Genomic DNA, 26,376 nt, shown 5'->3' with positions numbered 1-26,376 from the left:
TTTAAAGGTTTGTCAAGTCTTCTGGGTGAAAAGAACAGCATACAGATTACTTAGTGTTGTATTCTTCGGGGTGTGTGTTTGATTTACTGGTTGCTAAGATGTTCACGTTTTGTTTTAGAAAGGTTAACTGGAGGTCATAGAATAAACATTGTTTTGCTTTCCATTTCTGCTGTACCACACCTGTAGAGTGGGCCGTGTGCTCCCCATACCACAATCTATTAAAAGTTGTGGGTCAGGTGACCACTTTGGGGTTCTCTAAACCCTGACCCAGAACAATTGGGGGCTCGAGGGTGAAAGAAGTCTATCTTTGGATTGGTTTAGTGAACCTAAAGACAGTCAGGGGTGAGCATATTGTGGGTGTTTTTCAGGTGTGGTATTTTAGTTTAAGTGGGGTGTGTGTTGTGGACAATGGCTCTTTCAGAGGCTCAGATGTTTTTGGGGGTGGAAACGGTCACACGCAGTACCTTACGGACAGAGACTAAAAGCAGACTGTTAGATTTGGCAAAAACATTGCAGTTAACATTACCTGACAAAATGCGAAAGATGAGGTAATTATGGTGGTGGTTAAGCATTTACCTGAGATACAGTTTGACTCATTAAAAATGGCAAAGATCCAGTTGCAGATTAAGCAACTTGGACATGAAAAAGAATTAAAGCAGCTTAAATATGAAAGAGAGGAAAAAGAAAAAGAAAGAGCGAGAGATAGAGATGACAAAGAAAAGGAGAGAGAAGAAAGGAGGAAAGAAAGAATAGCCCTAGCAGAACAAAAAGGAAAAGAAAGGGAGATACAGATCAGGGAAAAGATAAAGAGAGAGAGTTCGAACTTCAGAAAATGGCCATGAAACATGACAGTTAAAATTGGCAGGTAAAATTGGTAAAGGGAAACGTACAGTTGGATGATAGTGACGAGGGTAGTGAGAACATAGAAAATACAGCACAGAACAGGCCCTTCGGCCCACGATGTTGTGCCGAACCTTTGTCCTAGATTAATCATAGATTATCATTGAATTTACAGTGCAGAAGGAGGCCATTCGGCCCCGAGTCTGCACCGGCTCTTGGAAAGAGCACCCTACCCAAACTCAACACCTTCACCCAACACCAAGGGCAATTTGGACATTAAGGGAAATTTATCATTGGCCAATTCACCTAACCTGCACATCTTTGGATTGTGGGAGGAAACCGGAGCACCCGGAGGAAACCCACGCAGACACGGGGAGGACGTGCAGACTCCGCACAGTCAGTGACCCAAGCCGGAATCGAACCTGGGACCCTGGAGCTGTGAAGCAATTGTGCTATCCACAATGCTACCGTGCTGCCCTTGAGAACAAATAAATCTACACTATATCATTTTACCGTCATCCATGTACCTATCCAATAGCTGCTTGAAGGTCCCTAATGTTTCCGACTCAACTACTTCCACAGGCAGTGCATTCCATGCCCCCACTACTCTCTGGGTAAAGAACCTACCTCTGATATCCCTCCTATATCTTCCACCTTTCACCTTAAATTTATGTCCCCTTGTAATGGTTTGTTCCACCCGGGGAAAAAGTCTCTGACTGTCTACTCTATCTATTCCCCTGATCATCTTATAAACCTCTATCAAGTCGCACCTCATCCTTCTCCGTTCTAATGAGAAAAGGCCTAGCACCCTCAACCTTTCCTCGTAAGACCTACTCTCCATTCCAGGCAACATCCTGGTAAATCTTCTTTGCACCTTTTCCAAAGCTTCCACATCCTTCCTAAAATGAGGCGACCAGAACTGTACACAGTACTCCAAATGTGGCCTTACCAAAGTTTTGTACAGCTGCATCATCACCTCACGGCTATTAAATTCAATCCCTCTGTTAATGAACGCGAGCACACCATAGGCCTTCTTCACAGCTCTATCCACTTGAGTGGCAACTTTCAAAGATGTATGAACATAGACCCCAAGATCTCTCTGCTCCTCCACATTGCCAAGAACTCTACCGTTAACCCTGTATTCCGCATTCATATTTGTCCTTCCAAAATGGACAACCTCACACTTTTCAGGGTTAAACTCCATCTGCCACTTCTCAGCCCAGCTATGCATCCTATCTATGTCTCTTTGCAGCCGACAACAGCCCTCCTTACTATCCACAACTCCACCAATCTTCGTATCGTCTGCAAATTTACTGACCCACCCTTCAACTCCCTCATCCAAGTCATTAATGAAAATCACAAACAGCAGAGGACCCAGAACTGATCCCTGCGGTACGCCACTGGTAACTGGGATCCAGGCTGAATATTTGCCATCCACCACCACTCTCTGACTTCAATCGGTTAGCCAGTTCGTTATCCAACTAGCCAAATTTCCCACTATCCCATGCCTCCTTACTTTCTGCATAAGCCTACCATGGGGAACTTTATCAAATGCCTTACTAAAATCCATGTACACTACATCCACTGCTTTACCTTCATCCACATGCTTGGTCACCTCGTCAAAGAATTCAATAAGATTTGTAAGGCAAGACCTACCCCTCACAAATCCGTGCTGACTATCCCTAATCAAGCAGTGTCTTTCCAGATGCTCAGAAATCCTATCCTTCAGTACCCTTTCCATTACTTTGCCTACCACCGAAGTAAGACTAACTGGCCTGTAATTCGCAGGGTTATCCCTAGTCCCTTTTTTGAACAGGGGCACGACATTCGCCACTCTCCAATCCCCTGGTACCACCCCTGTTGACAGTGAGGACGAAAAGATCATTGCCAACGGCTCTGCAATTTCATCTCTTGCTTCCCATAGAATCCTTGGATTTTTCCCGTCAGGCCCGGGGGACTTGTCTATCCTCAAGTTTTTCAAAATGCCCAACACATCTTCCTTCCTAACAAGTATTTCCTCGAGCTTACCAATCTGTTTCACACTGTCCTCTCCAACAATATCGCCCCTCTCATTTGTAAATACAGAAGAAAAGTACTCGTTCAAGACCTCTCTTATCTCTTCAGACTCAATACACAATCTCCCGCTACTGTCCTTGATCGGACCTACCCTCGCTCTAGTCATTCTCATATTTCTCACATATGTGTAAAAGGCCTTGGGGTTTTCCTTGATCCTACCCGCCAAAGATTGTTCATGCCCTCTCTTAGCTCTCCTAATCCCTTTCTTCAGTTCCCTCCTGGCTATCTTGTATCCCTCCAATGCCCTGTCTGAACCTTGTTTCCTCAGCCTTACATAAGTCTCCTTTTTCCTCTTAACAAGACATTCAACCTCTCTTGTCAACCATGGTTCCCTCACTCGACCATCTCTTCCCTGCCTGACAGGGACATACATATCAAGGACACGTAGCACCTGTTCCTTGAACAAGTTCCACATTTCACTTGTGTCCTTCCCTGACAGCCTATGTTCCCAACTTATGCACTTCAATTCTTCTCTGACAACATCGTATTTACCCTTCCCCCAATTGTAAACCTTGCCCTGTTGCACGTACCTATCCCTCTCCATTACTAAAGTGAAAGTCACAGAATTGTGGTCACTATCTCCAAAATGCTCCCCCACTAACAAATCTATCACTTGCCCTGGCTCATTACCCAGTACTAAATCCAATATTGCCCCTCCTCTGGTCGGACAATCTACATACTGCGTTAGAAAAGCTTCCTGGACACACTGCACAAACACCACCCCATCCAAACTATTTGATCGAAAGAGTTTCCACTCAATATTTGGGAAGTTAAAGTCGCCCATGACTACTACCCTATGACTTCTGCATCTTTCCAAAATCTGTTTCCCAATCTGTTCATCCACATCTCTGCTACTATTGGGGGGCCTATAGAAAACTCCTAACAAGGTGACTGCTTCTTTCCTATTTCTGACTTCAACCCATACTACCTCAGTAGGCTGATACTCCTCGAAATGCCTTTCTGCAGCTGTTATACTATCTCTAATTAATAATGCCACCCCCCCACCTCTTTTACCACCCTCCCTAATCTTATTGAAACATCTATAATCAGGGACCTCCAACAACCATTTCTGCCCCTCTTCTATCCAAGTTTCCGTGATGGCCACCACATCGTAGTCCCAAGTACCGATCCATGCCTTAAGTTCACCCACCTTATTCCTGATGCTTCTTGCGTTGAAGTATACACACTTCAACCCATCTCCGTGCCTGCAAATACTCTCCTTTGTGAGTGTTCCCTTCCCCACTGCCTCATTACACGCTTTGGCGTCCTGAATATTGGCTACCTTAGTTGCTGGACTACAAATCCGGTTCCCATTCCCCTGCCAAATTAGTTTAAACCCTCCCGAAGAGTACTAGAAAACCTCCCTCCCAGGATATTGGTGCCCCTCTGGTTCAGATGCAACCCATCCTGCTTGTACAGGTCCCACCTTCCCCAGAATGCGCTCCAATTATCCAAATACCTGAAGCCCTCCCTCCTACACCATTCCTACAGCCACGTGTTCAACTGCACTCTCTCCCTATTCCTAGCCTCGCTATCACGTGGCACCGGCAACAAACCAGAGATGACAACTCTGTCTGTCCTGGCTTTTAACTTCCAGCCTAACTCCCTAAACTTGTTTATTACCTCCACACCCCTTTTCCTACCTATGTCGTTGGTACCAATGTGCACCACGACTTCTGGCTGCTCACCCTCCCCCTTAAGGATCCTGAAGACACGATCCGAGACATCCCTGGCCCTGGCACCCGGGAGGCAACATACCTTCCGGGAGTCTCGCTCGCGACCACAGAATCTCCTATCTATTCCCCTAACCATTGAATCTCCTACAACTATTGCTTTTCTATTCTCCCCCCTTCCCTTCTGAGCCCCAGAGCCAGACTCAGTGCCAGAGACCTGGCCGCTAGGGCCTTCCCCCGGTAGGTCATCCCCCCCAACAGCATCCAAAACGGTATACTTGTTTTGAAGGGGAACGGCCACGAGGGATCCCTGCACTTTCTGCCTGTTTGTTTTTTTCCCCCTGACTGTAACCCAGCTATTCTTGTCCTGTACCTTGGGTGCGGTTACCTCCTTGTAACTCTTCTCAATCACCCACTCTGCCTCCCGGATGATCTGAAGTTCATCCAGCTTCAGCTCCAGTTCCCTAACACGGTCTTTGAGGAGCTGAATTGGGTGCACTTCCCGCAGGTATAGTCAGCGGGGACACCGGTGGTATCCCTCACCACCCACATCCTACAGGAGGAGCATGTAACTGGCCTAGCCTCCATCCCCTCTTACCTGACAGAATATAGCTGCCCTGTGGACTAACTAGATCTCCGCCCTCCGACCCTGCTCCCAGTCAGCTACACTTTCTGTAAACTCCTGGCTTTCTTCGCACTCTTTGCGGAAATGTCGGAAACAAAATGAAAGGAGCGCCTTACTCCCTCCTCACCTAACTCCCTCGGCCACCAAACTCTCACTATCGCACTCAAATGCACCAAATTCAGCACTCCCTCGGTCACCAAACTCTCACTATCGCACTCAAATGCACCAAATTCAGCACTCCCTCGGTCACCAAACTCTCACTATCGCACTCAAATGCACCAAATTCAGCACTCAGTGCAAACAAAGTCTGCACTGTAGGGGATCACTTTTATACTGTGAATCTCGCCTCTGAAAACCTGGCCTAATCCAATTAACTAATTAACAAGCTCCAGCTGCAAGTGCCTACAAGTAGAAGCCGGTTTAAAGCTTATTGAAAATTCACCTTCTTCTAAACCAAACAGCAACTTTTAAGTTAATTAACTAAATAAAAGAAAGACTAAACTTTAGATAAAAATGAAGCCTTATACTCCCTCGGTCACCAAACTCTCACTATCGCACTCAAATGCACCAAATTCAGCACTCAGTGCAAACAAAGTCTGCACTGTAGGGGATCACTTTTATACTAGAAAGAGCGTCATAGTCGAAGGCGTGGTGGGGATCTATGTCCAAGCATTGCCAAGGTTTGACAAGAAGGAGGTAGAAGCCTTTTTTCATTTCATTTGAGAAGGTAGCTAAACAAATGAAATGGCCACAGGACATGTGGGTATTACTGATTCAAACAAAGCTGGTAGGTAGGGCTAGTGAAGTGTTTGCATCACTACCGGAGGAGGTATCTGGGAGGTATGAGGAGGTGAAAAAGTCCATCTCAGGTGCATATGAACTAGTGCCTGAAGCCTACAGACAAAGGTTTAGAAATTTAAGGAAAGAATTTGGTCAAACATACAAGGAGTTTGAAAGGATCAAACAGAGTAATTTTGATAGGTGGATAAGGGCTTTGAAAATAGACCAGGCGTATGAAGCTCTCAGAGAAATTATACTTTTGGAGGAGTTTAAAATTTCACTTCCTGTTGTAGTGAGAACTCATGTGGAAGAGCAGAGGGTTAAAACTGCGAGATTAGCAGCAGAAATGGCAGATGATTATGAATTAGTTCATAAATCAAAGCTTGGTTTCCGACATCAGTTTCAGCCTGTGAGGGATAGAAACTGGGGACATGAGAAATACTCAATTGGTAGAGGTAAGGGTGATCTGATGGGAGATAATAAGGAGAGTGTACCTCAAATTAAAAAAGAAATCCAGGAGGGTGGAAATGAAATGAAAAGTTTCAAATGTTTTCACTGTAAAAACTAGGCCATGTAAAGTCACAGTGTTGGTGGTTGAAGAAAAGCATTGGGAAGGCTGATGTGGTAAAACAGGATAAGACAGTGGGGTTTGTTAGAGTGGTAAAGGAAGGTTAAGGGAAGCAAGGAGGTGCAAAAGATTGCACAGACTGTTCAAGAGGTGATTAATAAGAAGGTACCAGATTGTCTTTAAAGAATTTACTTGTGTGGGTAAAGTTTACTCACGTGTATCAGGAGGAACATAGAACATAGAAAATACAGCACAGAACAGGCCCTTCGGCCCACGATGTTGTGCCGAACCTTTGTCCTAGATTAATCTTAGATTATCATAGAATTTACAGTGCAGAAGGAGGCCATTCGGCCCTTTGTGTCTGCACCGGCTCCTGGAAAGAGCACCCTACCCAAACTCAACACCTCCACCCAACACCAAGGGCAATTTTGGACATTAAGGGCAATTTATCATTGGCCAATTCACCTAACCTGCACATCTTTGGACTGAGGGAGGAAGGTAAAGGTAAAGAAGTCACAATTTTAAGAGATATGGGAGCTAGTCAATCTTTAATGGTAAGAGATGAGGAGTTATATAGGTTGGGAAGAATGTTGCCAGAAAAGGTGGTAATATGTGGAATTCAGGGTGAGAGGAGTAGTGTTCCATTATATAAGGTAAGGTTGGAAGGTCCAGTGAAGAGTGGTGAAGTGGTAGTAGGAGTAACAGAAAAACTATCTTGTCCAGGAATACAGTTCATTTTGGGTAATGATATAGCTGGATTGCAAGTGGGAGTGATGCCTACTGTGGTTGATAAGCCAGTGGAAAATCAGACAACTGAAGTGTTGAAGGACGAATATCCTGGGATTTTTCGGATTGCGGAGTAGCAAAGTCACACGTTAAGACAAGAGGAAAAATCAAAGAGTGAATATGAAGTTGAAGTGCAATTATCAGAAACGATTTTTGATCAGATGGTTGAAAAAGAACAAGAACAGGTGGAGGATGAGGCGGATATTTTTAGTTCAGGAAAATTGGCGGAGTTACAACAAAAAGATATAGAAATCAAACGGATATATCAGAAAGCATACACGGAAGAGGAATCTGAGTGTATACCAGAGTGTTATTACCGTAAAAGTGATGTCTTGATGAGATAATGGAGACCTTTACATATGCAGGCGGATGAAAAGTGGGCAGAAGTTCATCAATTAATATTGCCGGTAGGGTATAGAAAGGAGGTGTTGCGAGTTGCACATGAGGTACCAGTGGGAAGTCATTTGGGGATAAGGAAAACTCAAGCTAAAATCCAGAAACATTTTTATTGGCCTGGACTACATAAAGATGTAGTTAAATTTTGTCAATCATGTCACACATGTCAAGTGATAGGGAAACCTCAAGAAGTGATAAAACCAGCGCCCTTAATACCCATTCCAGCATTTGAGGAACCTTTTACAAGGGTCTTAATTGATTTCGTAGGACCGCTTCCTAAAACAAAAAGTGGGAATCAATGTCTTTTGACTATAATGGATGTGTCTACTAGGTTTCCAGAGGCCATTCCAGTACGTAATATTACAGCTAAAAAGAGTGTGGAGGAGTTACTTAAATTCTTTACGAGATATGGACTACCCACAGAAATACAATCGGATCAAGGATCAAATTTTACATCAAGATTATTCAAAGAAGTTATGGATAGCTTAGGAATAAAACAATTTAAATCAACTGCGTACCATCCAGAATCGCAGGGAGCGTTAGAAAGTTGGCATCAGACATTAAAGACAATGTTGAAGGCTTAGTGTCAAGATTATCCAGAGAATTGGGATAAATGAATTCCATTCGTACTGTTTGCAATTAGGGATGCACCTAATGAGTCAACCAAATTTAGTCCTTTTGAACTAAATTTTGGTCATGAGGTAAGAGCACCACTTAAATTGATTAAGGAAAAATTGGTGGGTGAGAAATCAGAACTTACATTATTGGATTACGTGTCAAATTTTAGGGAACGATTAAATAGAGCAGGTAAATTGGCTAGACAACATTTGAAGGTTGCACAAAATGTGATGAAACAGGTAGCGGACAAGAAATCCAAAGTTCGTAGTTTTGCCAGTGGAGATAAAGTTTTAGTGTTGTTACCAGTGGTACGTGAACCTTTAAAAGTTAGGTTTTGTGGACCTTATCAGATTGAAAGGAAATTAAGTGAGGTGAATTATGTGGTAAAAACACCAGATAGAAGGAAGACTCACCGAGTGTGCCATGTGAATATGCTTAAAAGGTACTTTGGAAGGGAAGGGGAGAAAAAGGAGGCGGTTTTAATGATTCTAACTCAAACGAACCAAATCTAGATTACTGTGAATTTGACATACCTCAAATTAAATTGGAAAATAGGGAAGTACTAAAGTGGCTATACATGATGTAGATGTGGGAAATGCTGTTCCAATTAAACAACATCCATATAGACTCAATCCTTTACAATTGGCACAGGTTAACAAAGAGATTGAGAGTATGCTTAAAAATGACATAATTGAAGTGGGTTGCAGCCAATGGAGCTCACTCATAGTAATGGTACCTAAACCAGACGGTACCTAACGTTGTGTGTGGACTATAGAAAGGTTAATGCAGTTAAAAGAACAGCCTCTTATCCTATCCCACGTTTGGAGGATTGCATTGAGAAAGTGGGACAGACCGCTTTTATTTCCAAATTGGATTTACTTACAGGTTACTGGCAGTTACCTTTATCCGAAAGGGCGAAGGAGATTTCAGCTTTCGTGACTCCAGATGGTATATACCAATTCAAAGTTATGCCATTCGGCATGAAAAACGCACCAGCTACATTTCAACGGTTAACTAACACAGTCGTTTCAGGATTACCCAATTGTGCAGTATACATCGACGATCTGGTAAGTTTCAGCCAGACATGGACAGAACATTTGAAACATCTGATGGAGGTATTCGATCAACTTCAGGAGGTGGGTTTGGTGATAAACCTAGCCAAAAGTGAATTTGGAAAAGCCCAAATCACTTTCCTTGAGGAGTTTCCTATACCCTCGAGACAAAGGGAAATAATGCGATTTCTTGGCATTTGATCGAACATTTGTGCAAAAGTTTTGTCGCGTGATTGCTCCACTGATGGACTTGCTTAAGAAACGTCGAAAATTTCAATGGACAGCGGACTTTCGACAGGCATTTGACTGCCTGAAAGCTGTGATAACCAATGCTCCTGTGTTGGAGAATTGCAAGGAACTCTGTGGTCAGATTGAACTAAAGTATCTGACTTTAAAGAGAAATGCCGAGGTGTAGAGCAATGGACGGATCGTGCAGAGACCTTCTTGTTCAAAGAGACTGTTAATCATGAAGGATTTCAGTTGGAGAAAGAATAATGAAATAAAATGGACTATTATTACACCTGTTTGTGTGTGTTGTTTTTTGCAACGATAAAAGTATATTTACTGTGTGTATTTCTTAAAGGATGGTGAAAAGGTGAAAAATGAAACCATCTTGAAGTTGATGGATTTTTTTTCTTGGGGGGAGGTGTCATGAGAATGTTGCTTTAAGAAATGTTTGGCTGCTCATGTTACTGCAGTGATGTCAGAGTGTGGGTGGAGCTGAGCTCTGGTTCTACTTTTTAGTTTCATTTTGAGAAAAGGTTGGGTGTGTCTGTCTTTTTGGTTTCGTTTTTCAGTATGTTGCAGAAAAAGCAGCTCTACTGCTGTTCTCTCTGCCATGAAAGACTATCTCTGGATCCTTTGGTGATCTAAAACTAATAACTGCTTGCAGTAATGACTTTAACCTAATGTGCTCGTGTTTAAAGGTTTGTCAAGTCTTCTGGGTGAAAAGAACAGCATACAGATTACTTAGTGTTGTATTCTTTGGGGAGTGTATTTGATTTACTGGTTGCTAAGATGTTCACTGTTTGTGTTAGAAAGGTTAACTTGAGTTCATAGAATAAACATTGTTTTGCTTTAAAAAATACTTTCCATTTCTGCTGTACCACACCTGTAGAGTGGGCCGTGTGCTCCCCATACCATAATCTATTAAAGGTTGTGGGTCAGGTGACCTCCATGAAACACTTTGGGGTTCTCTAAACCCTGACCCATAACAAGGTCACCAGACTGACGCAGAACTGTGGTGATTCCAGGCTTCCTTCAATGTTAGATGAGTTTATTCACTGAATCTCTTCAGATAAACAACGCAGGTCATCATGCATTGAAACTGTCTACAACTAAGGGTTGTCACAATATGCCTGTACAAAAAAAAAAGTTCATTTCCTTCAGCTTTGCACTGAAACCAGATGATTAGAATCCTGCAAATTGACACAAAATGATTGTGCTTGGTTTTCTAGAATATCCTTGATGCATATGAAGTGGTATTTAGGTGCTGCTAAAGTGTCACAGCTAAAATGATAGGTCAGAATACAACACCAAACAAATTTGATTATGTTATAGCACAAATTACACCGTAAAACCTTAATTAGATTTGTAGTGCAGACTGTCAAAAACAGAAAACACTGCTGGAGGCTCACACAGTGAATCTGTATGAACCAGTAAGAGCTGGTTAAACTCTGGACTTTACTTTCAGGTGAAATGAGTAATCTCTATTACCTCCGACAGAATGCAGAAAATATAGGATGGAAATTCATCTTGGGTGGGGAGCAGATGGACTGGATCGCACTAGTCAATGTTCAGTGTTGTTGCAATATTTAACAATATTGGGAAATACTGGTCCATATTTAAGAACTCAGCGACCAACTTAAATGAGTATGCCACCACCGTCACAGACTTCATCAGCAAATGTGTGGATGACTGCGTGCCAAAGAAAGCAGTACGTACGTTCCCCAACCGGAAACCATGGCTCAATCGCGAGATTGACTCCCTACTGAAGGACAGATCTGAGGCGTTCAAGGCAGACGACCCTGACCTATACAAGAAATCCAGGTACGACCACCGCAAAGCCATCCGGAATGCCAAGAGAGAATATCAAACCAAGCTAGAGTCACACAGACTCTCGGCGGTTGTGGCAAGGACTAAACAACATAACGGGCTAAAAAGCGAAGCCGAATAGTATCTCTGGCAGCAGCGCACCCCTCCCCGATGAACTCAATGCACTCTATGCTCGGTTCGAGCAGGTAAGCAACAATCTGCTGGCGAGTGCCCCAGCAGCCCATAATTCACCCATACCCACCATTTCAGCTTCCGAAGTCAGATTGGCCTTCCTGAAAGTGAACATTCGGAAGGCGACGGGCCCAGACGGGATCCCTGGTCGTGCATTCAGAGCCTGCCCAGACCAGCTGGCAGAGGTATTCACGGACATCTTTAACCTGTCCCTACTCCACTCCGAGGTCCCCACCTGCTTCAAGAAGACCATCATCATACCGGTACCAAAGAAGAACCAGGCAACGTGCCTCAATGACTACCGACCAGTGGCCCTGACTTCAGTCGTAATGAAGTGCTTTGAGAAGTTGATCATGAAGCGCATCACCTCCATACTCCCAGAACGCCTTGATCCACTACAATTCGCATACCGCTGCAACCGGTCCACATCAGACACCATTTCCCTGGCCCTACACTCATCCCTAGAGCATCTCGAAAACAAGGACTCCTACATTAGACTCCTATTTATTGACTACAGCTCCGCCTTCAACACCATAATCCCAGCCAAGCTCATATCAAAGCTCCAAAACCTAGGACTTAGCTCCCCACTCTGCAACTGGATCCTCGATTTTCTGACCAACAGACCACAATCAGTAAGAATGAACAACAACACCTCCTCCACAATAGTCCTCAACACCGGCGCCCCGCAAGGCTGCGTACTTAGCCCCCTACTCTACTCCCTGTACACACACGACTGCGTGGCAAAACTTAGTTCCAATTCCATCTACAAGTTTGCTGACGATACGACCATAGTGGGCCGGATCTCGAATAATGATGAGTCCGAATACAGGAGGGAGATAGAGAACCTAGTGGAGTGGTGTAGCGACAACAATCTCTCCCTCAATGCCAGCAAAACTAAAGAGCTGGTAATTGACTTCAGGAAGCAAAGTACTGTACACACCCCTGTTAGCATCAACGGGGTCGAGGTGGAGATGGTTAGCAGTTTCAAATTCCTAGGGGTGCACATCTCCAAAAATCTGTCCTGGTCCACCCACGTCGACGCTACCACCAAGAAAGCACAACAGCGCCTATACTTCCTCAGGAAACTAAGGAAATTCGACATGTCCACATTGACTCTTACCAACCTTTACAGATGCACCATAGAAAGCATCCTATCAGGCTGCATCACAGCCTGGCATGGCAACTGCTCGGCCCAGGACCGCAAGAAACTTCAGAAAGTCGTGAACACCGCCCAGTCCATCACACGAACCTGCCTCCCATCCATTGACTCCATCTACACCTCCCGCTGCCTGGGGAAAGCGGGCTGCATAATCAAAGATCCCTCCCACCCGGCTTACTCACTCTTCCAACTTCTTCCATCGGGCAGGAGATACAGAAGTCTGAGAACACGAACGAACAGACTCAAAAACAGCTTCTTCCCCACTGTCACCAGACTCCTAAATGACCCTCTTGTGGACTGACTTCATTAACACTACACCCTGTATGCTTCATCCGATGCCGGTGCTTATGTAGTTACATTGTATATGTTGTGTTGCCCTATTATGTATTTTCTTTTATTCCCTTTTCTTCTCATGTACTTAATGATCTGTTGAGCTGCTCGCAGAAAAATACATTTCACTGTACCTCGGTACACGTGACAATAAACAAATCCAATCCAATCCAATCCAATCAATGGAATTAAATATTTTACAAACAGTCGTTTACATAGAAATGTATGCAAGGGAAGACAGTGGTGTAGTGGTATTGTCGCTGGACCTGCAATCCAGAGACCTGGTGTCATTCTCTGGGGACCCAGGTTTGAATCCCCCCATGGCAGATGGTGAAATTTGTATTCAATAAAAAAAATCTGGAATTAAAAGTCAAAGGATGACCATGAAACCATTGTCGATTGTCGTAAAAAAAAAAACCTGGTTCACTAATGTCCTCGAGGGAAGGAAATCTGTCGTTCTTACCTGGTCTGGCCTACATGACTCCAGACCCACAGCAATGTGGTTGACTCTTAAATGCCCTCAGGAATGGGCAATAAATGCTGGCCTAGCCAGCACTGCCCACATTCCTTTAGCTCCAGGAGCTATATCAAATGACTTCTCGAAACTACACAACTTTTTGGCCTCAACTACTTTCTGTAGTAGCGAATTCCACAGATTTACCACTCTCTGGGTGAAGAAATTTCTCCTCACCTCAGTCCTCAAACTATGACCCACAGTTCTTGAATCCCCACCATTGGGAATTTTCTTTTGGAATCTACCCGGTCTAATCCTGTAGAATTTTATAAATTTCTATGAGATCCCATCTCACTCTTCTAAACTTCAATATAATCCTAACCTCGCCTCATATGACAGTCCTGCCACCCCAGGAAACTGCCTGGTAAACCTTTGCTGCACTCACTTCACAGCAAGAACATCATTCCTCAGATAACGACACCAAAACTGCCCGTTATTCCAGATGTGGCCTCAGCAATTCACTATAGAATTGTAGTAAAACATCCCTATTCCTATACTCAAATCCAACATACCATTTCTTTACTGGCTGCTGTACTTGTGCACTTACCTTCAGCGACTGATGCACGAGGACACCAAGGTCTCGCTGAGTATCCACCTTTCTCAATTTACACCCATTCAAATAATAATCTGCCTTCCTATTTTTGCTACTAAAGTGGATAATCTCACATTTATCCACATTATACTGCAGCTGCCATGCATGTGCCCACTCACTCAGCCTGACCAAATCCCGCTGAAGCATCTCTGCATCCTCCTCACACCTCACCCTCCCACCCAACATTGTATCATATGCAAATTTTAAGATAATACATTTAGTTCCCTCATCCAAATCATTAATATGGGGTCTTCGCACAGATCCCTGCGGTGCCCCCACTAGTCAGATCATCTTCAGATGATCAGCTCTACCCCACCTCGACCCATTTGTTTTCATCCCATTTCATTTTAACTGTCTTTTACCATTTCATTCTTTCTTAATGTATATTTAATTTCCCCCCCCAATCTTATCCACCTTTCCTTCACCTTTCCCATCTTTGCTTCCCCCTTCCCCTCCCCCCAGATCTACAGTTCATCCTCTGATGTTAGTTTCCCTGCTGTTTGACCTTTCACATCTTTTGTTCTCTCTGGGGACTGCCATTAGCCTCTTTCCCCTTGGTTTCTGTGGCCATTAGCCTCTTTCCCCTAGGTTTCTGTGGCTATGACTCATCTTTCTTTCTCACTCCACAGCATACATATTTCCCACTTTCTCTGTCTGTTAGCTTTGACAAAGAGACTTCGGACTCGAAACGTTAGCTCTTTTCTCTCCCTACAGATGCTGCCAGACCTGCTGAGATTTTCCAGCATTTTCTCTTTCGTTTCAGATTCCAACATCCGCAGTAATTTGCTTTTACCCCCACTAGTCACTGCCAGCCAATCTGAAAAGGACCCATTTATTCCATTTTTTGCTTCCTGTCTGCTAACCAGCTTTATATCCAACTCAAAACACTACCCGCAATCCCATGTGCTTTAACTTTACATACTAGGCCTTCTGAAAATCTAAATAAACCGCATCCATCTGTTCTCACTGGTCAACTCTACCAGGTATGTCTTCAAAGAATTCCAGTAGATTTATCAAGCATGATGTCCCTTTCGCAAATCCATGCTGACTTTTATCTGATTACACCAAATGCTGTGCTATGAAATCCTTGATTATGGACTCTAGAAACTTCTCTATCGACGTTAGGCTCACTGGTCTATTGTCCCTTATTTTCTCTCTACCTCCCTTTTAGAGGGGTAAAATATAGGGGGATTATATTAGCTACCCTCCAATCTGTAGGAACCTTCCAGAGTCCAAATAATTTTGGAAAATGACCACCAATGGATCTACTAATTCTGGGGTCATTTCCTTAAGTCGTCTGGGATGAAGATTATTAGGCCCTGGAGATTTATCCGCCTTCAATTCTATTAATTTCCCACAACCATTTTTATCCGAATACTAATTTCCTTCAGCTTCTCACTGAAACTGGTGTTTCTCAGAACTTCATTTAAGTACAAATTTAGTTCCTCAGTCATTCCTTTGTTCCCTGTTTGAATTTCCTCATTTCTGACTGTAAGGGGCCTACATTAGTTTTTATCAATCTTTTTCTCTTTACATACCTATAGAAACTTTTACAGTCAGTTTTTATGTCCCCCATTAGTTTACTTTCAAATTGTATTTTCCCCTTAATCAGTCTCTTGGTCTGCCTTTGCTGAATTTAAAACGGTTCCTAATCTTCAGGTCTATTGCTTTTTCTTGTTAATTTGTATGCCTCTTTATTATCTAATATTATCTTATTTCCCTTGTAAGCCATGGTTTGGTCACAGTTCCCTTTCTACTCTTGCGCCAAATAAGAATAAACAACTTTTGGAGTTCATCTATTCGTTCCTTGAATGCCTGCCGTTGCCTGGCCAATGTCCTTCCTTTCAGTAATGTTTGGTGGTACAGAATTTGATAAATGCTGAAAAAAACAGACATGCTGTCAAAGCTTTTCGTTCTGCACTCAACAGGACAGATGCAAAAATGCCAAATCTCAAAAGGAGCAACAATTTATAATGTAGGACAAAAAAAGTGCTGATTGATTGGCAAGTTGACGCCAATTGGTCGAGGTGTTGTCATGGAAAATGTGCCAGAGAACTATTGTCTCCCATGCTTTTGTTTAATTCTGGTTTAGCACAGGTCTAAATAGCTGTCTTTTAAAGCAGACCAAGGCAGCCAGCAGTGCGGGTTCAATTCACATACCTCCCCGAACAGGCACCGGAATGTGGCGACTAGGGGCTTTTCACAGTAACTTCATTTGAAGCCTACTTGTGACAATAGCGATTTTCATTTCATTTCATTTTCATTTGAATTCAATTAAGGCTCAATGCCTGCACATATTCCTTTTGGCTGCAGAAGGCAGGTTCCTGCGAATGAATATGTATAACTTTTAACAAGCATAATGAGCCACATTGCGAGCCCTACTTAGCACACTCAGAATTGGTCAGCGAAAGCTGCACAATTGCAGAATCACATCTAATGCTAGACATTATATTCTGAGTTTTGCAAGCATGGACTGGTTGAGTACTGCGAACAGCCGAAGGGACATATTGTTTGATACAATGCGCCTGTCGAAGGGACGTATGGCTTACATACCAGGCATTGCACGGCAATTAAATTCATCTAGCACATTACTCATTTGTTTGGTAGGCAGAATGGCTTTTTGCCTTGACGGCGGCATCCTGTTTCTGGAAAGTGCTACTGTGAAACTGCTACTACCAGCCCATACTTACAAAACTCTTAATTCCCCCGTGTGAGGAAATCTCCTCCCAACATCTACCCTGTCAACAGATTTTAAATGTTTCAATAACATCAGCATTTATTCTTCTAAACTCCAGTGAATACAAGCCGAACCTGCTCAACCTTTCCTCACAAGACAACACCTTCATCCCAGGAATCAGCCTTGTGAAACTTCTCTGAACTGCTTCCAATGTAAGTTCAGGACGAGCATCCCTTGTCCGAAATGCTTGGGGCTGAATGTGTATTGGATTTTGGAATTTTTCGGATTTCGGAATATAATGTTCGAGTGGGTGATACGGCCTGTTCCTGTTCATGTGAAAGCTAATTTCCTGTTCCAGACATTTACCAATCTCACCTTTATGTTGCCATTCTGATATATTCACAAAAGCCTTGAAAAATGAAACACCAGATTTTATAAAATACCCCGAGCCAGGCACCGTTTTACACTACCTTGTAAAATGTATGTGGTTAGCTGAATAAAACAAATGAAATGAAAATCGCTTATTGTCACAAGTAGGCTTCAAATGAAGTTACTGTGAAAAGCCCCTAGTCGCCACATTCCGGCGCCTGTTCGGGGAGGCTGTTATGGGAATTGAACCGTGCTGCTGGCCTGCCTTGGTCTGCTTTCAAAGCCCCCGATTTAACCCTGTGCTAAACAGCCCCTATTGTACAAGACAGCTGTTAAACACTTTGGAATATCCTGAGATAGTGCAATGTGCATTATAAATGCAAGTCTATCTTTCTGATTTCTGAGTTGGGACCTGTGCATTTGGGGCTCATTTGCATTGGGAGCCTTCACAGAGTCGTCTGGGATTTCCCACTCGTGACGTCACGACGGCGCTCGGGGAAAAAAATGTGTGGATTTCCGAGATTTCGGAATTTCAGATAAGGGATGCTCAACCTATATATCCCTCCTGAGACCAAAACTGTACACAGTACTCTAGGTGCGATCTTACCGATGTCTTGTACAACTGTAAGAAGACTTCACTGGTTTTATACTCCATTCCCTTTTCAATAAAATTCAACATTCCATTTGCCGTCCTAATTTCTTGCTTTACTTGCATCCTAAATTTTTGTGATTTAGGCCCAGATCCCTCTGTACTGGAGACAGATCAAACTACAAACTACAAGAGCAAAACACCAATGGTTTGTATGTCACCTGCACCACTGGACCGGTTCACTGTGCGGAATCCATTTGCTTGCTGCATTTAAAAAAATGCTGTGTAGATTACTTCTGTTTTTGCAAACATTGCCTGTTGCCACCATGATGTAGTTTTACAAAAGCCTCAGAATATCAAGTTAATGTAGGGATTCTTAGGATTACAAAGCCACGGACGTCCGGTGGTGGCATGTAGGGGGAGGTCGCACATGGGAGGGCTTCTGCTCGAGGCTTGATTTTTTTAGAATTTAATGCCCGGTCCCAGGGACAATTTTTGGTTAATTAAGTGCAGGAAGACATAAGGAAGAAAGATGTTCAAAACCCAAAGGAAAGCTGCCGTGAGAAAGGGGGCTAATGAAGGTTCGCCGTCTAGTGGAAGGGTCGGCTCAGAAACTGGAAGGAAGGCGGAGGCTGGGTCGCCAGGTGAGGCCGCACTGCTCACGGCAGAAAAGATGACCGAGGTGATGGTCGTGGAACTTGAAATACAGTTCGCAAAACACATGGAGATGATGAGGAAGGAGATGGGGGCGGTATTGAAGGTGCTGGTGGAGGAGGCGATTGTCCCGGTGAGGGCGGCGGTATCGAGAGCACCGGCCGAGGTGCGGGAGCAGAGTGAGAAATTGAAGGAAGTGGAAGAGGCCTCGTCACAACACAGTGATCTACTCACCTCGATGGGAAAGGAGAGTGGTGGAGACCAACAAGGGTCTGCGAGCCAAAATGGAGGACTTAGAAAACAGATCTAGGCTGCAAAATCTGAGGACAGTGGGTCTGCCCGAAGGGATAGAGGGCCCGAGGCCGACGGAGTATTTTGCCAAGATGTTGGCGGACCTGTTGGGGGAGGGGGACGATCCCTCTCGGTACGAACTGGATCGGGCTCATAGGACGTTGAAGCCTATACCAAAGGTGAATGAGCCGCCAAGAGCAGTGACTATTTGTTTCCGTAGGTACCACGACAAAACAGAAGTGGGAGGCAGCACGGTAGCATAGTGATTAGCATTATGGCTTCACAGCGCCAGGGTCCCCAGGTTCGATTCCCGCTTGGGTCACTGTCTGTGCATAGTCTGCACGTTCTCCCCATGTCTGCGTGGGTTTCCTCCGGGAGCTCCGGTTTCCTCCCACAGTCCAAAGATGTGCAGATTAGGTGGATTGGCCATGCTAAATTGCCCTTAGGTGAGATGGGGTTGTTGGGTTACGGGGATAGGGTGGAGGTGTGGGCTTGTAGGGTGCTCTTTCCAAGAGCCGGTGCAAACTCGATGGGCCGAATGGCCTCCTTCTGCACTGTAAATTCTATGATGTGCAGTGGGCTGGAGCTGGTATACGCATATAACAGCATATACCAACTGTGGAGTTGGAGGAGGCAGGCGACCTTCGGCCGAGTGAAGACGGCACTGTATAACAGCAGGGTGTGGTAGGGCATAGTGTATCCAGCTAAATTGAGAGTGACCTACAAATCCAAAGACTTTTATTTTGAGACGGTGGAAGCGGGGGAGGTGTTTGTGAAAACAGGAGGCCTGGGGCAGAATTGAGAAATGGGACTGAGGATTGGTCTTGTACTGAGGGTAGTGGGTTTGTAGGACTGTATGTAGCTTTATTTTTTTCACTGCATGTTGTTATATGTGCTAAATGAGTCTTCGTTGTCTATTTGGACAAGGTAAAAGTTGGGATTTTCCTTTATAATGATGGTTCTTTGGGGTTTGCATGTTTACACTGGAGTTGTGTGTTGAAGGGGATTTCTTTGTTTCCCTGGGACTGGGCAGGGAGGAGGGGATTGGAGGGGAGTGAGGCCTGGGCAGGGGCCTCCACACTGGCTAGTTTAAGCTGGCCAGTGAACGGGAATGAGGTGGTGGGAAGGGCTGCGGCCATCAGAGCCTGGTAGAACAGGTTTCGATGTGTTTAGGAAAAGTTGGGGGAGGGGACCGATACTGGGTGAGGTGTTTGAGAGAGGACGTTTCTGGGAGGGGGTTCTGCAATTCATGGGCGTCCTTCATTGTGCAGTTTTGGGTATTAGATGGCCTTGAATATTAGCGGGGGGAGGGGGGGACTATATATATTAATGGCAAATATGGGCAATTCCGGATTCCTTTTTGTTTTTTACTTGATGTTTATGTTGGCATGCGGGCCATTGTTTAGGGATTGGTGGGAGGGTGGGATCGTGTCGGTAATAAGGGGAATGACATTGTATTCGTTACCGTTTACTGTTTGTTGGTGGGTGTAAATTTTGAAGAAAATGTGAAAAAGGAGAATAAAAAATATTTTTAAAAAAGATTACAAAGGCACATCCTGATACCCCTTGAGGAATTGTCATACTGTACCGTGTGGATCAATATCCTCATATCTGCGTTTACTAAAGTGTATGTGCATCTTACCTGAAGGGCTCACTCTCGTGAACATCCAGAGCAGCACCTCGTATTCTTCCCTCTTTCAGCCCCTGAGCTAAAGCCTTCTCATCGACCAATCCTCCTCGGGCTGTGTTCACCAAAAATGCTCCCTGCCTCATCTGGGAACCAAGCAGCAGAGAAAGAGTTTATTTTAAACGCTGAATTGCACCATTGTCTTCACATGATTTCTGGAGTCACTCAGGGTGAAACGGAATACCTCACAGGACAAGTTCAGAAATACCGTGAAGATTGTCCAACAATTTTAAAATCAAGAAGTCAATCAAATCACAGTTTAGTATAAAAACAAACCAAAACCACAGGAGGAATGTTTCAGACACGTGACTTTAGCAGAGGATTCTGTGACATTTGATGCAAGGCTTTCTTACTGCTCCAACCGTTTAGACCCATAGAATCCCTCCAGTGCAGAAGGAGGCCAGTCAGCCCATCGAGCCGACACCAACTCTCTGAAAGAGCACTCTACCTAGGCCCACACCCCAACCCCGTAACCCCACATATTGATCATGGCCAATCCATCTAACCTGCACATCTTTGGACTGTGGGAGGAAACCGGAGCGCCCGGAGGAAAGCCATGCAGAAACGGGGAGAATGTGCAAACTCCATATAAAGAGTCACCCAATGCCGGAATTCGACCTGGATTTCTGATGCTGTCAGGCAACAGTGCTAACCACTGTGCCATGTGTGATCGTATCTATTTAAGAAGCATAGGTCAAAATAAATGCCTAAATTTAGCTCACTGTGCAACAAAGTTATTATAGGAGAATCTCTTCAGTGTGGAGCAACCTTACTCAAGCTCAGCCGTTCAAATTACAGAAACTGCCTTGACTCTCTCTGAATATTATTGGTCAGCAGTCACTTTTGAGTGATATTTCAGATCAGTCTGACAAATAAGGCAAACTTGTTTTCACACATACAGAAGTTTTGAACAAAAATATTGTTAAATGATGGATTAACAATGATAATCTCTGTCATGCCTATTGTGAAACTGACTGAAAGTATAACTCAGAAACAAAACAGCTCAGGGTTAAACTAATTCAGCGTATAGCACTGCATGCTCAATAGTTAAACTAGTTGTGTCTAGCACTGCCTGTTCAATCGTTAGACGAGTTCAGTGTATAGCACTGTATGGTCAATTGTTAAACTAGTTCAGTGCATAGCATTGCATGTGTATAACCATTTCAGTGTATATCACTGTATACTGAATAGTTAAACTAGTTCAGTGTGTAGCACCGTGTGCTCAATAGCTAAACTAGTTCAGTGTGTAGCACGGTGTGCTCAATAGTTAAACTAGTTCAGTGTATTGCACTGCCTGCGCAAGTTAAACTAGTTCAGTGTATAGCACCGTGCTCAATAGTTAAACTAGATCATTGTATAGTTCCGTCTGCTGAATAATTAAACTAGTACAGTGTCTTCTCATTAGTTAAACTAGTTCAGTGTATAGCACTGTCTGCTCAATAGTTAAACTATAATAATAATCTTTATTGTCACAAGTAGGCCTACATTAGCACTGTAATGAAGTTACTGTGAAAAGCCCTTAGTCGTCACATTCCGGCACCTGTTCGGGTACACAGAAGGAGAATTCGGAATGTCCAAATTACCTAACAGCACGGCCGGGATTCTCAGAGCCTCTGCACCGAAATAGCACTCGGCGTGGGAACGGAGAATGGGGCCTCAGTCCCGCGATCAGGTCCGACGCCGGGACGCGATTCTCCGGCGACCGGCCGAGTTCCAGCCAGCGTGGTTCACGTATGGAGGGAGCTCGGTGTCGCGGCTGCGCTGGCCATCCTGGTGGGGGGCGGGGGGAATCAGTCTCCGGGGTGGGACCTCCACGTCGGCCAGGCCCGCGATCGGGGCCACCGATTGGCGGGCGTGCGCGATCTGGGGGGGGGGCCCTACTTTCGTCCGCGCCGGCCCGCTGTGTGGCTCCGCCATTTTGTGCGGCGCACAATATGCGCGGACCCTCGGCCAGACATCGCAAACATGTGCGGACCCGCGGCGAGCAGTGCAGGGAGCACTTTGGCGCCGTGCTGGCCTCCTGTGGGCTACAGAATCGCTGAGCCAAGAGACCCATTGACGCCGGCGTGAAACACTCCGGTGTTTACGCCGGAGTCAACATGTAGCCGCATTTTTAGAGAATCCTGGCCCACGTCTTTCGGGACTTGTGGGAGGAAACTAGAGCACCTGGAGGAAACCCACGCAGACATGGGGAGAACGTGCAGACTTCACGCAGACATTGACCCAGTGTGGAATAGAACAGGGAACCCTGGAGCTGTGAAGCAACAGTGCTACCCACTGTGCTGTGCTGCCCATTCAATGTATAGTACTGCCTGCTCAATAGTTAAACTAGTTCAATGTATTGTACTGCCTGCTCAATAGTTAAACTAGTTTGGTGTATAGCATTGTGTGCTCAATAGTTAAACTAGTTCAGTGTATAGTGCCATGTGCTCAATAGTTAAACTAGTTGAGCATACAGCACTGTGTGCTCAATAGTTAAAGTAGTTTGATGTATAGCACCGTGTGCTCAATAGTTAAACTAGTTCAGTGAACAGCATTGTGTGCTCAATAGTTAAACTTGTTCAGTGTATAGCACTGTGTGCTCAATAGTTACACTAATTCAGTTTATAGCACGGTGTGTTCAATAGTTAAACTAATTTGGTGTATAGCACTGTGTGCGCAATAGTTAAACTAGTTCAGTGTATAGCATTGTGTGCTCAATAGTTAAACTAGTTCAGTTTATAACACAGTGTGCTCAATAGTTAAACCAGTTCAGTGTATAGCACGGTGTGCTCAATCGTTAAACTAGTTCGGTGTATAGCACGGTGTGCTCAATAGTTAAATTAGCTCAGTGTATAACACTGTGTGCTCAATAGTTAAACTAGTTCAGTGTATTACACGGTGTGCTCAATAGTTAAACTAGTTCAGTGTATAACACGGTGTGCTCAATAGTTAGACTAGTTCAGTGTATAACATGGTGTGCTCAATAGTTAAACTAGTTCAGTGTATAACATGGTGTGCTCAATAGTTAAACTAGTTCAGTGTATAATAGTGTGCTCAATAGTTAGACTAGTTCAGTGTATAACACGGTGTGCTCAATTTTAAACTAGTTCAGTGTATAGCATGGTGTGCTCAATAGTTAAACTAGTTGAGTGTATAGCATGGTGTGCTCAATAGTTAAACTAGTTGAGTGTATAGCACGGTGTGCTCAATAGTGAAAGAAGCGGGATGAAGGTATGGGGCATCTTTACTACGGTCTGATGATTCTTGCAGAAAACTGGTTTGCCGCCGGGTTCAGCCTCAGAGTTGTCGCAGGCTGCCATATGACCAATTACCATGTGGCCAATTAAACTATATGCAGCATGAATCACTATCATCTGGGCAAAAATGGGCAAGGCAAAAAAGTAATAATCCATTATCACTTAATTTCCTTAAAGAACTGCGGCTACATGTCAGAAACAGTTCATTGAATGGTAGATATCCGAAGGTTGGGATAAAGTGCAAAATATAAGCTCTTTCTTAAATAGTATATAGGGAACAACATTCCTACTAATGAGTAACATAATCCCAGTGGTAGGGTTCAGCCAGTGCTTGGGGGTGGCAATAGCTGCATCAGTAAACAACAAGTTGCCAACTCAGATTTACAGATTTTTGAAACTATTCTTAATCAGAGCAGTCAAGATACCATCTGGAGTCTGTGCACTGATCCCCGAAAAACCCTTTTTTCTAATGAAACAAGCCCTCAGCAACACAAGTTTTAAAAGAAATATGGGGCATAATTCTCCGGTCGCTGATGCCCAAATTGAGTTCGGCGATCGGCTGGAGAATCCCCGTTTGTGCCGCCCCCTCAAAAATGGTGTAGTCGAAGAATACACCGCGCGCCGTCGGGATGGCCTTAGGGCGTCACCTGAGGCCCTCCCCTGATGCTCCACCTCCGATGGGTTGTGTTCCCAATTATGTGGAAAATTTTGTGAACCCGGCGTGGCGGCTGCGGACTGAGTCCAGCGCCACCACAGTCGAGGGGGGGGGGGGGGGAAGGGAGAGCGCCGTTCCATTGGCAGGGGAGGCCGAGGCACGTTCCGGGGGGGGGGGGGGGGGGCAGCTTCTGGCAGGCCGGGTCCGGTCGCGGCCGGCGCCATGTTGCACGGCGTGGCTGCTGCAGGCCACCGGCATGCGCATGCGCGGCCTTGGATCCGGCAATTCTCCAACCATATCTACAGGTAAAGCTGGGGGCTTTACGCTGCATGGCTGCTAGCCCCCCCCCCCCACCACCACCAGACGGAGGATCAGTGCAGCGTTTGCGCCATTTTTTCTGGTGTAAAACGCCACTGTTCCCACGCCGGCGTCAGCACTTCGTCTGCAAATCGAAGGATCCAGCCCATGATATGCATACAGCTGATCTCTTTATTTAAGCAGGAATTTACTTGCATTGGAGGAAGTTTGGAGAATGTTTACTCGGTTGATTCCTGGATTGAATTTAGAAGAATGAGAAGTAATCTTATTGAAGTATCCAGAACAAGGGGACAGAGTTTTAAAATAAGGGGTCTCCTATTTTCAACCGAGGCAAGGAGGAATTTCCTTTCTGAGGGTTGTTAATCTTTGGATTTAGCTACTCCAGAGAGCAGTGCAGGCAGGATCACGGAATATATTCAGGGGCGTGTGTGTGCGTGTGGGTGGTAGGGGGACGGGTGGACTAGGATGAAGGGTGGTGGTCCAGGCAGGAGTTGAGGCCACAAACCGATCAGCCATGATATTACTGAATGGTGGAACAAGCTCAATGGGCCAAGTAACCTACTCCTGCTTCTATTTCTTATGTCCTCACGTTCTCACAATAAATAAGCCTCTTGCTATTTTGCTTTTAGTCCATTCAAAGATAGCACCCATTACAAAAAGTTGTCAAATTAAAAAGTAGTAAAAATGAAAGGTAAAACAAACTGTAGAGAATGCCAAATGACGTGTACGCACTCTCACAGACTGCTAACTTTGTTAATAATTTTGTATCACCCCTCATCATTATCTTGAAAGACATTTCTCTCCTTGGACCCCATCCCATTGTCTGGCATTGGGAGTGAGTAGTTTGAATGTCATTCTCAAACTTTTATTTTAAATATGTTATAGAATTTTTTTCATATTAATCAAAACAACCTGAAACAATCAAACAGATATATGCAATAGAAGAGAAAAAACAAAAAAGCAAAACATACACAATACCTAATTAACTTTAACATAAAAGTAAAAATGAAAGGCAAAACAAACTGTAGAGAATGCCAAATGCCAAATTCCCATAACAGCGGACGGTGACTAACTCCTTAAAAATGGAAATTAATGGTTTCAGCTGCAAAAGGTGATGAAACAGGGGTGTCCCGTGTTCCCCCTTTTGTTTGTCCTTTGCCACTGCGCTGAGGTGCTCGGATAAGTGGATGATGATAGTGAGGGGGTGGAGCATAAGGTGTCTCTGTATGCTGACGATCTTTTGTGGCATCTTTAGAATCCGGGTCCCATGGTGGGGGATGTAATGGGGCTGTTCAGGTGATTTGGGGCTTTTTCGGGATACAAATTCAATTTGGAAAAGAGCGAGTGCTTTTTGGTTTCCTCTCCAGGGGCAGGAGCTGGCCTTGGGGGGGGGTGGGATTGCTGTTTCTTGTGGCGACTACTCATTTCAGGTACCTGGGGGTGCAGGTGGCTCAGGATTTGGGCTCGGCTCTGAAAATTGAATTTTACGAGCCTGATGGGGAGGGCCACGGCAGATCTGTTGAGGGGCAACAGCCTCCCCCCTATCATTGACAGGCTGGGTGTAGGGGGCAAAGATGAATATCTTGCCGCAGTTTATATTTTTATTCCAGTGCTTACCGGTCTTTTTGCCGAAGGCGTTTAAAAAAAAAAAAATTTTTTTAC

General features: G+C 44.5%; 1 protein-coding gene across 7 annotated transcripts in view; it reads right to left on the bottom strand.

The window, feature by feature from the left end:
- Positions 1-26,376, bottom strand: part of ctbp2a (C-terminal binding protein 2a) — a 433,668-nt gene that overhangs the window by 17,160 nt on the left and 390,132 nt on the right. For all 7 annotated transcript variants that reach the window (XM_072479240.1, XM_072479239.1, XM_072479241.1 and 4 more), the window contains one exon: positions 20,458-20,588. In XM_072479240.1, coding sequence (XP_072335341.1) covers positions 20,458-20,588 — 131 coding nt within the window. The remainder of the gene's footprint in view (positions 1-20,457; positions 20,589-26,376) is intronic.

Source organism: Scyliorhinus torazame, chromosome 16 (genome assembly GCF_047496885.1).
Source record: "Scyliorhinus torazame isolate Kashiwa2021f chromosome 16, sScyTor2.1, whole genome shotgun sequence".
Taxonomy (NCBI): domain Eukaryota; kingdom Metazoa; phylum Chordata; class Chondrichthyes; order Carcharhiniformes; family Scyliorhinidae; genus Scyliorhinus; species Scyliorhinus torazame.
The sequence above is the reverse complement of the archived record's forward strand: the minus strand, read 5'-3'. Positions and strand labels throughout refer to the sequence as shown.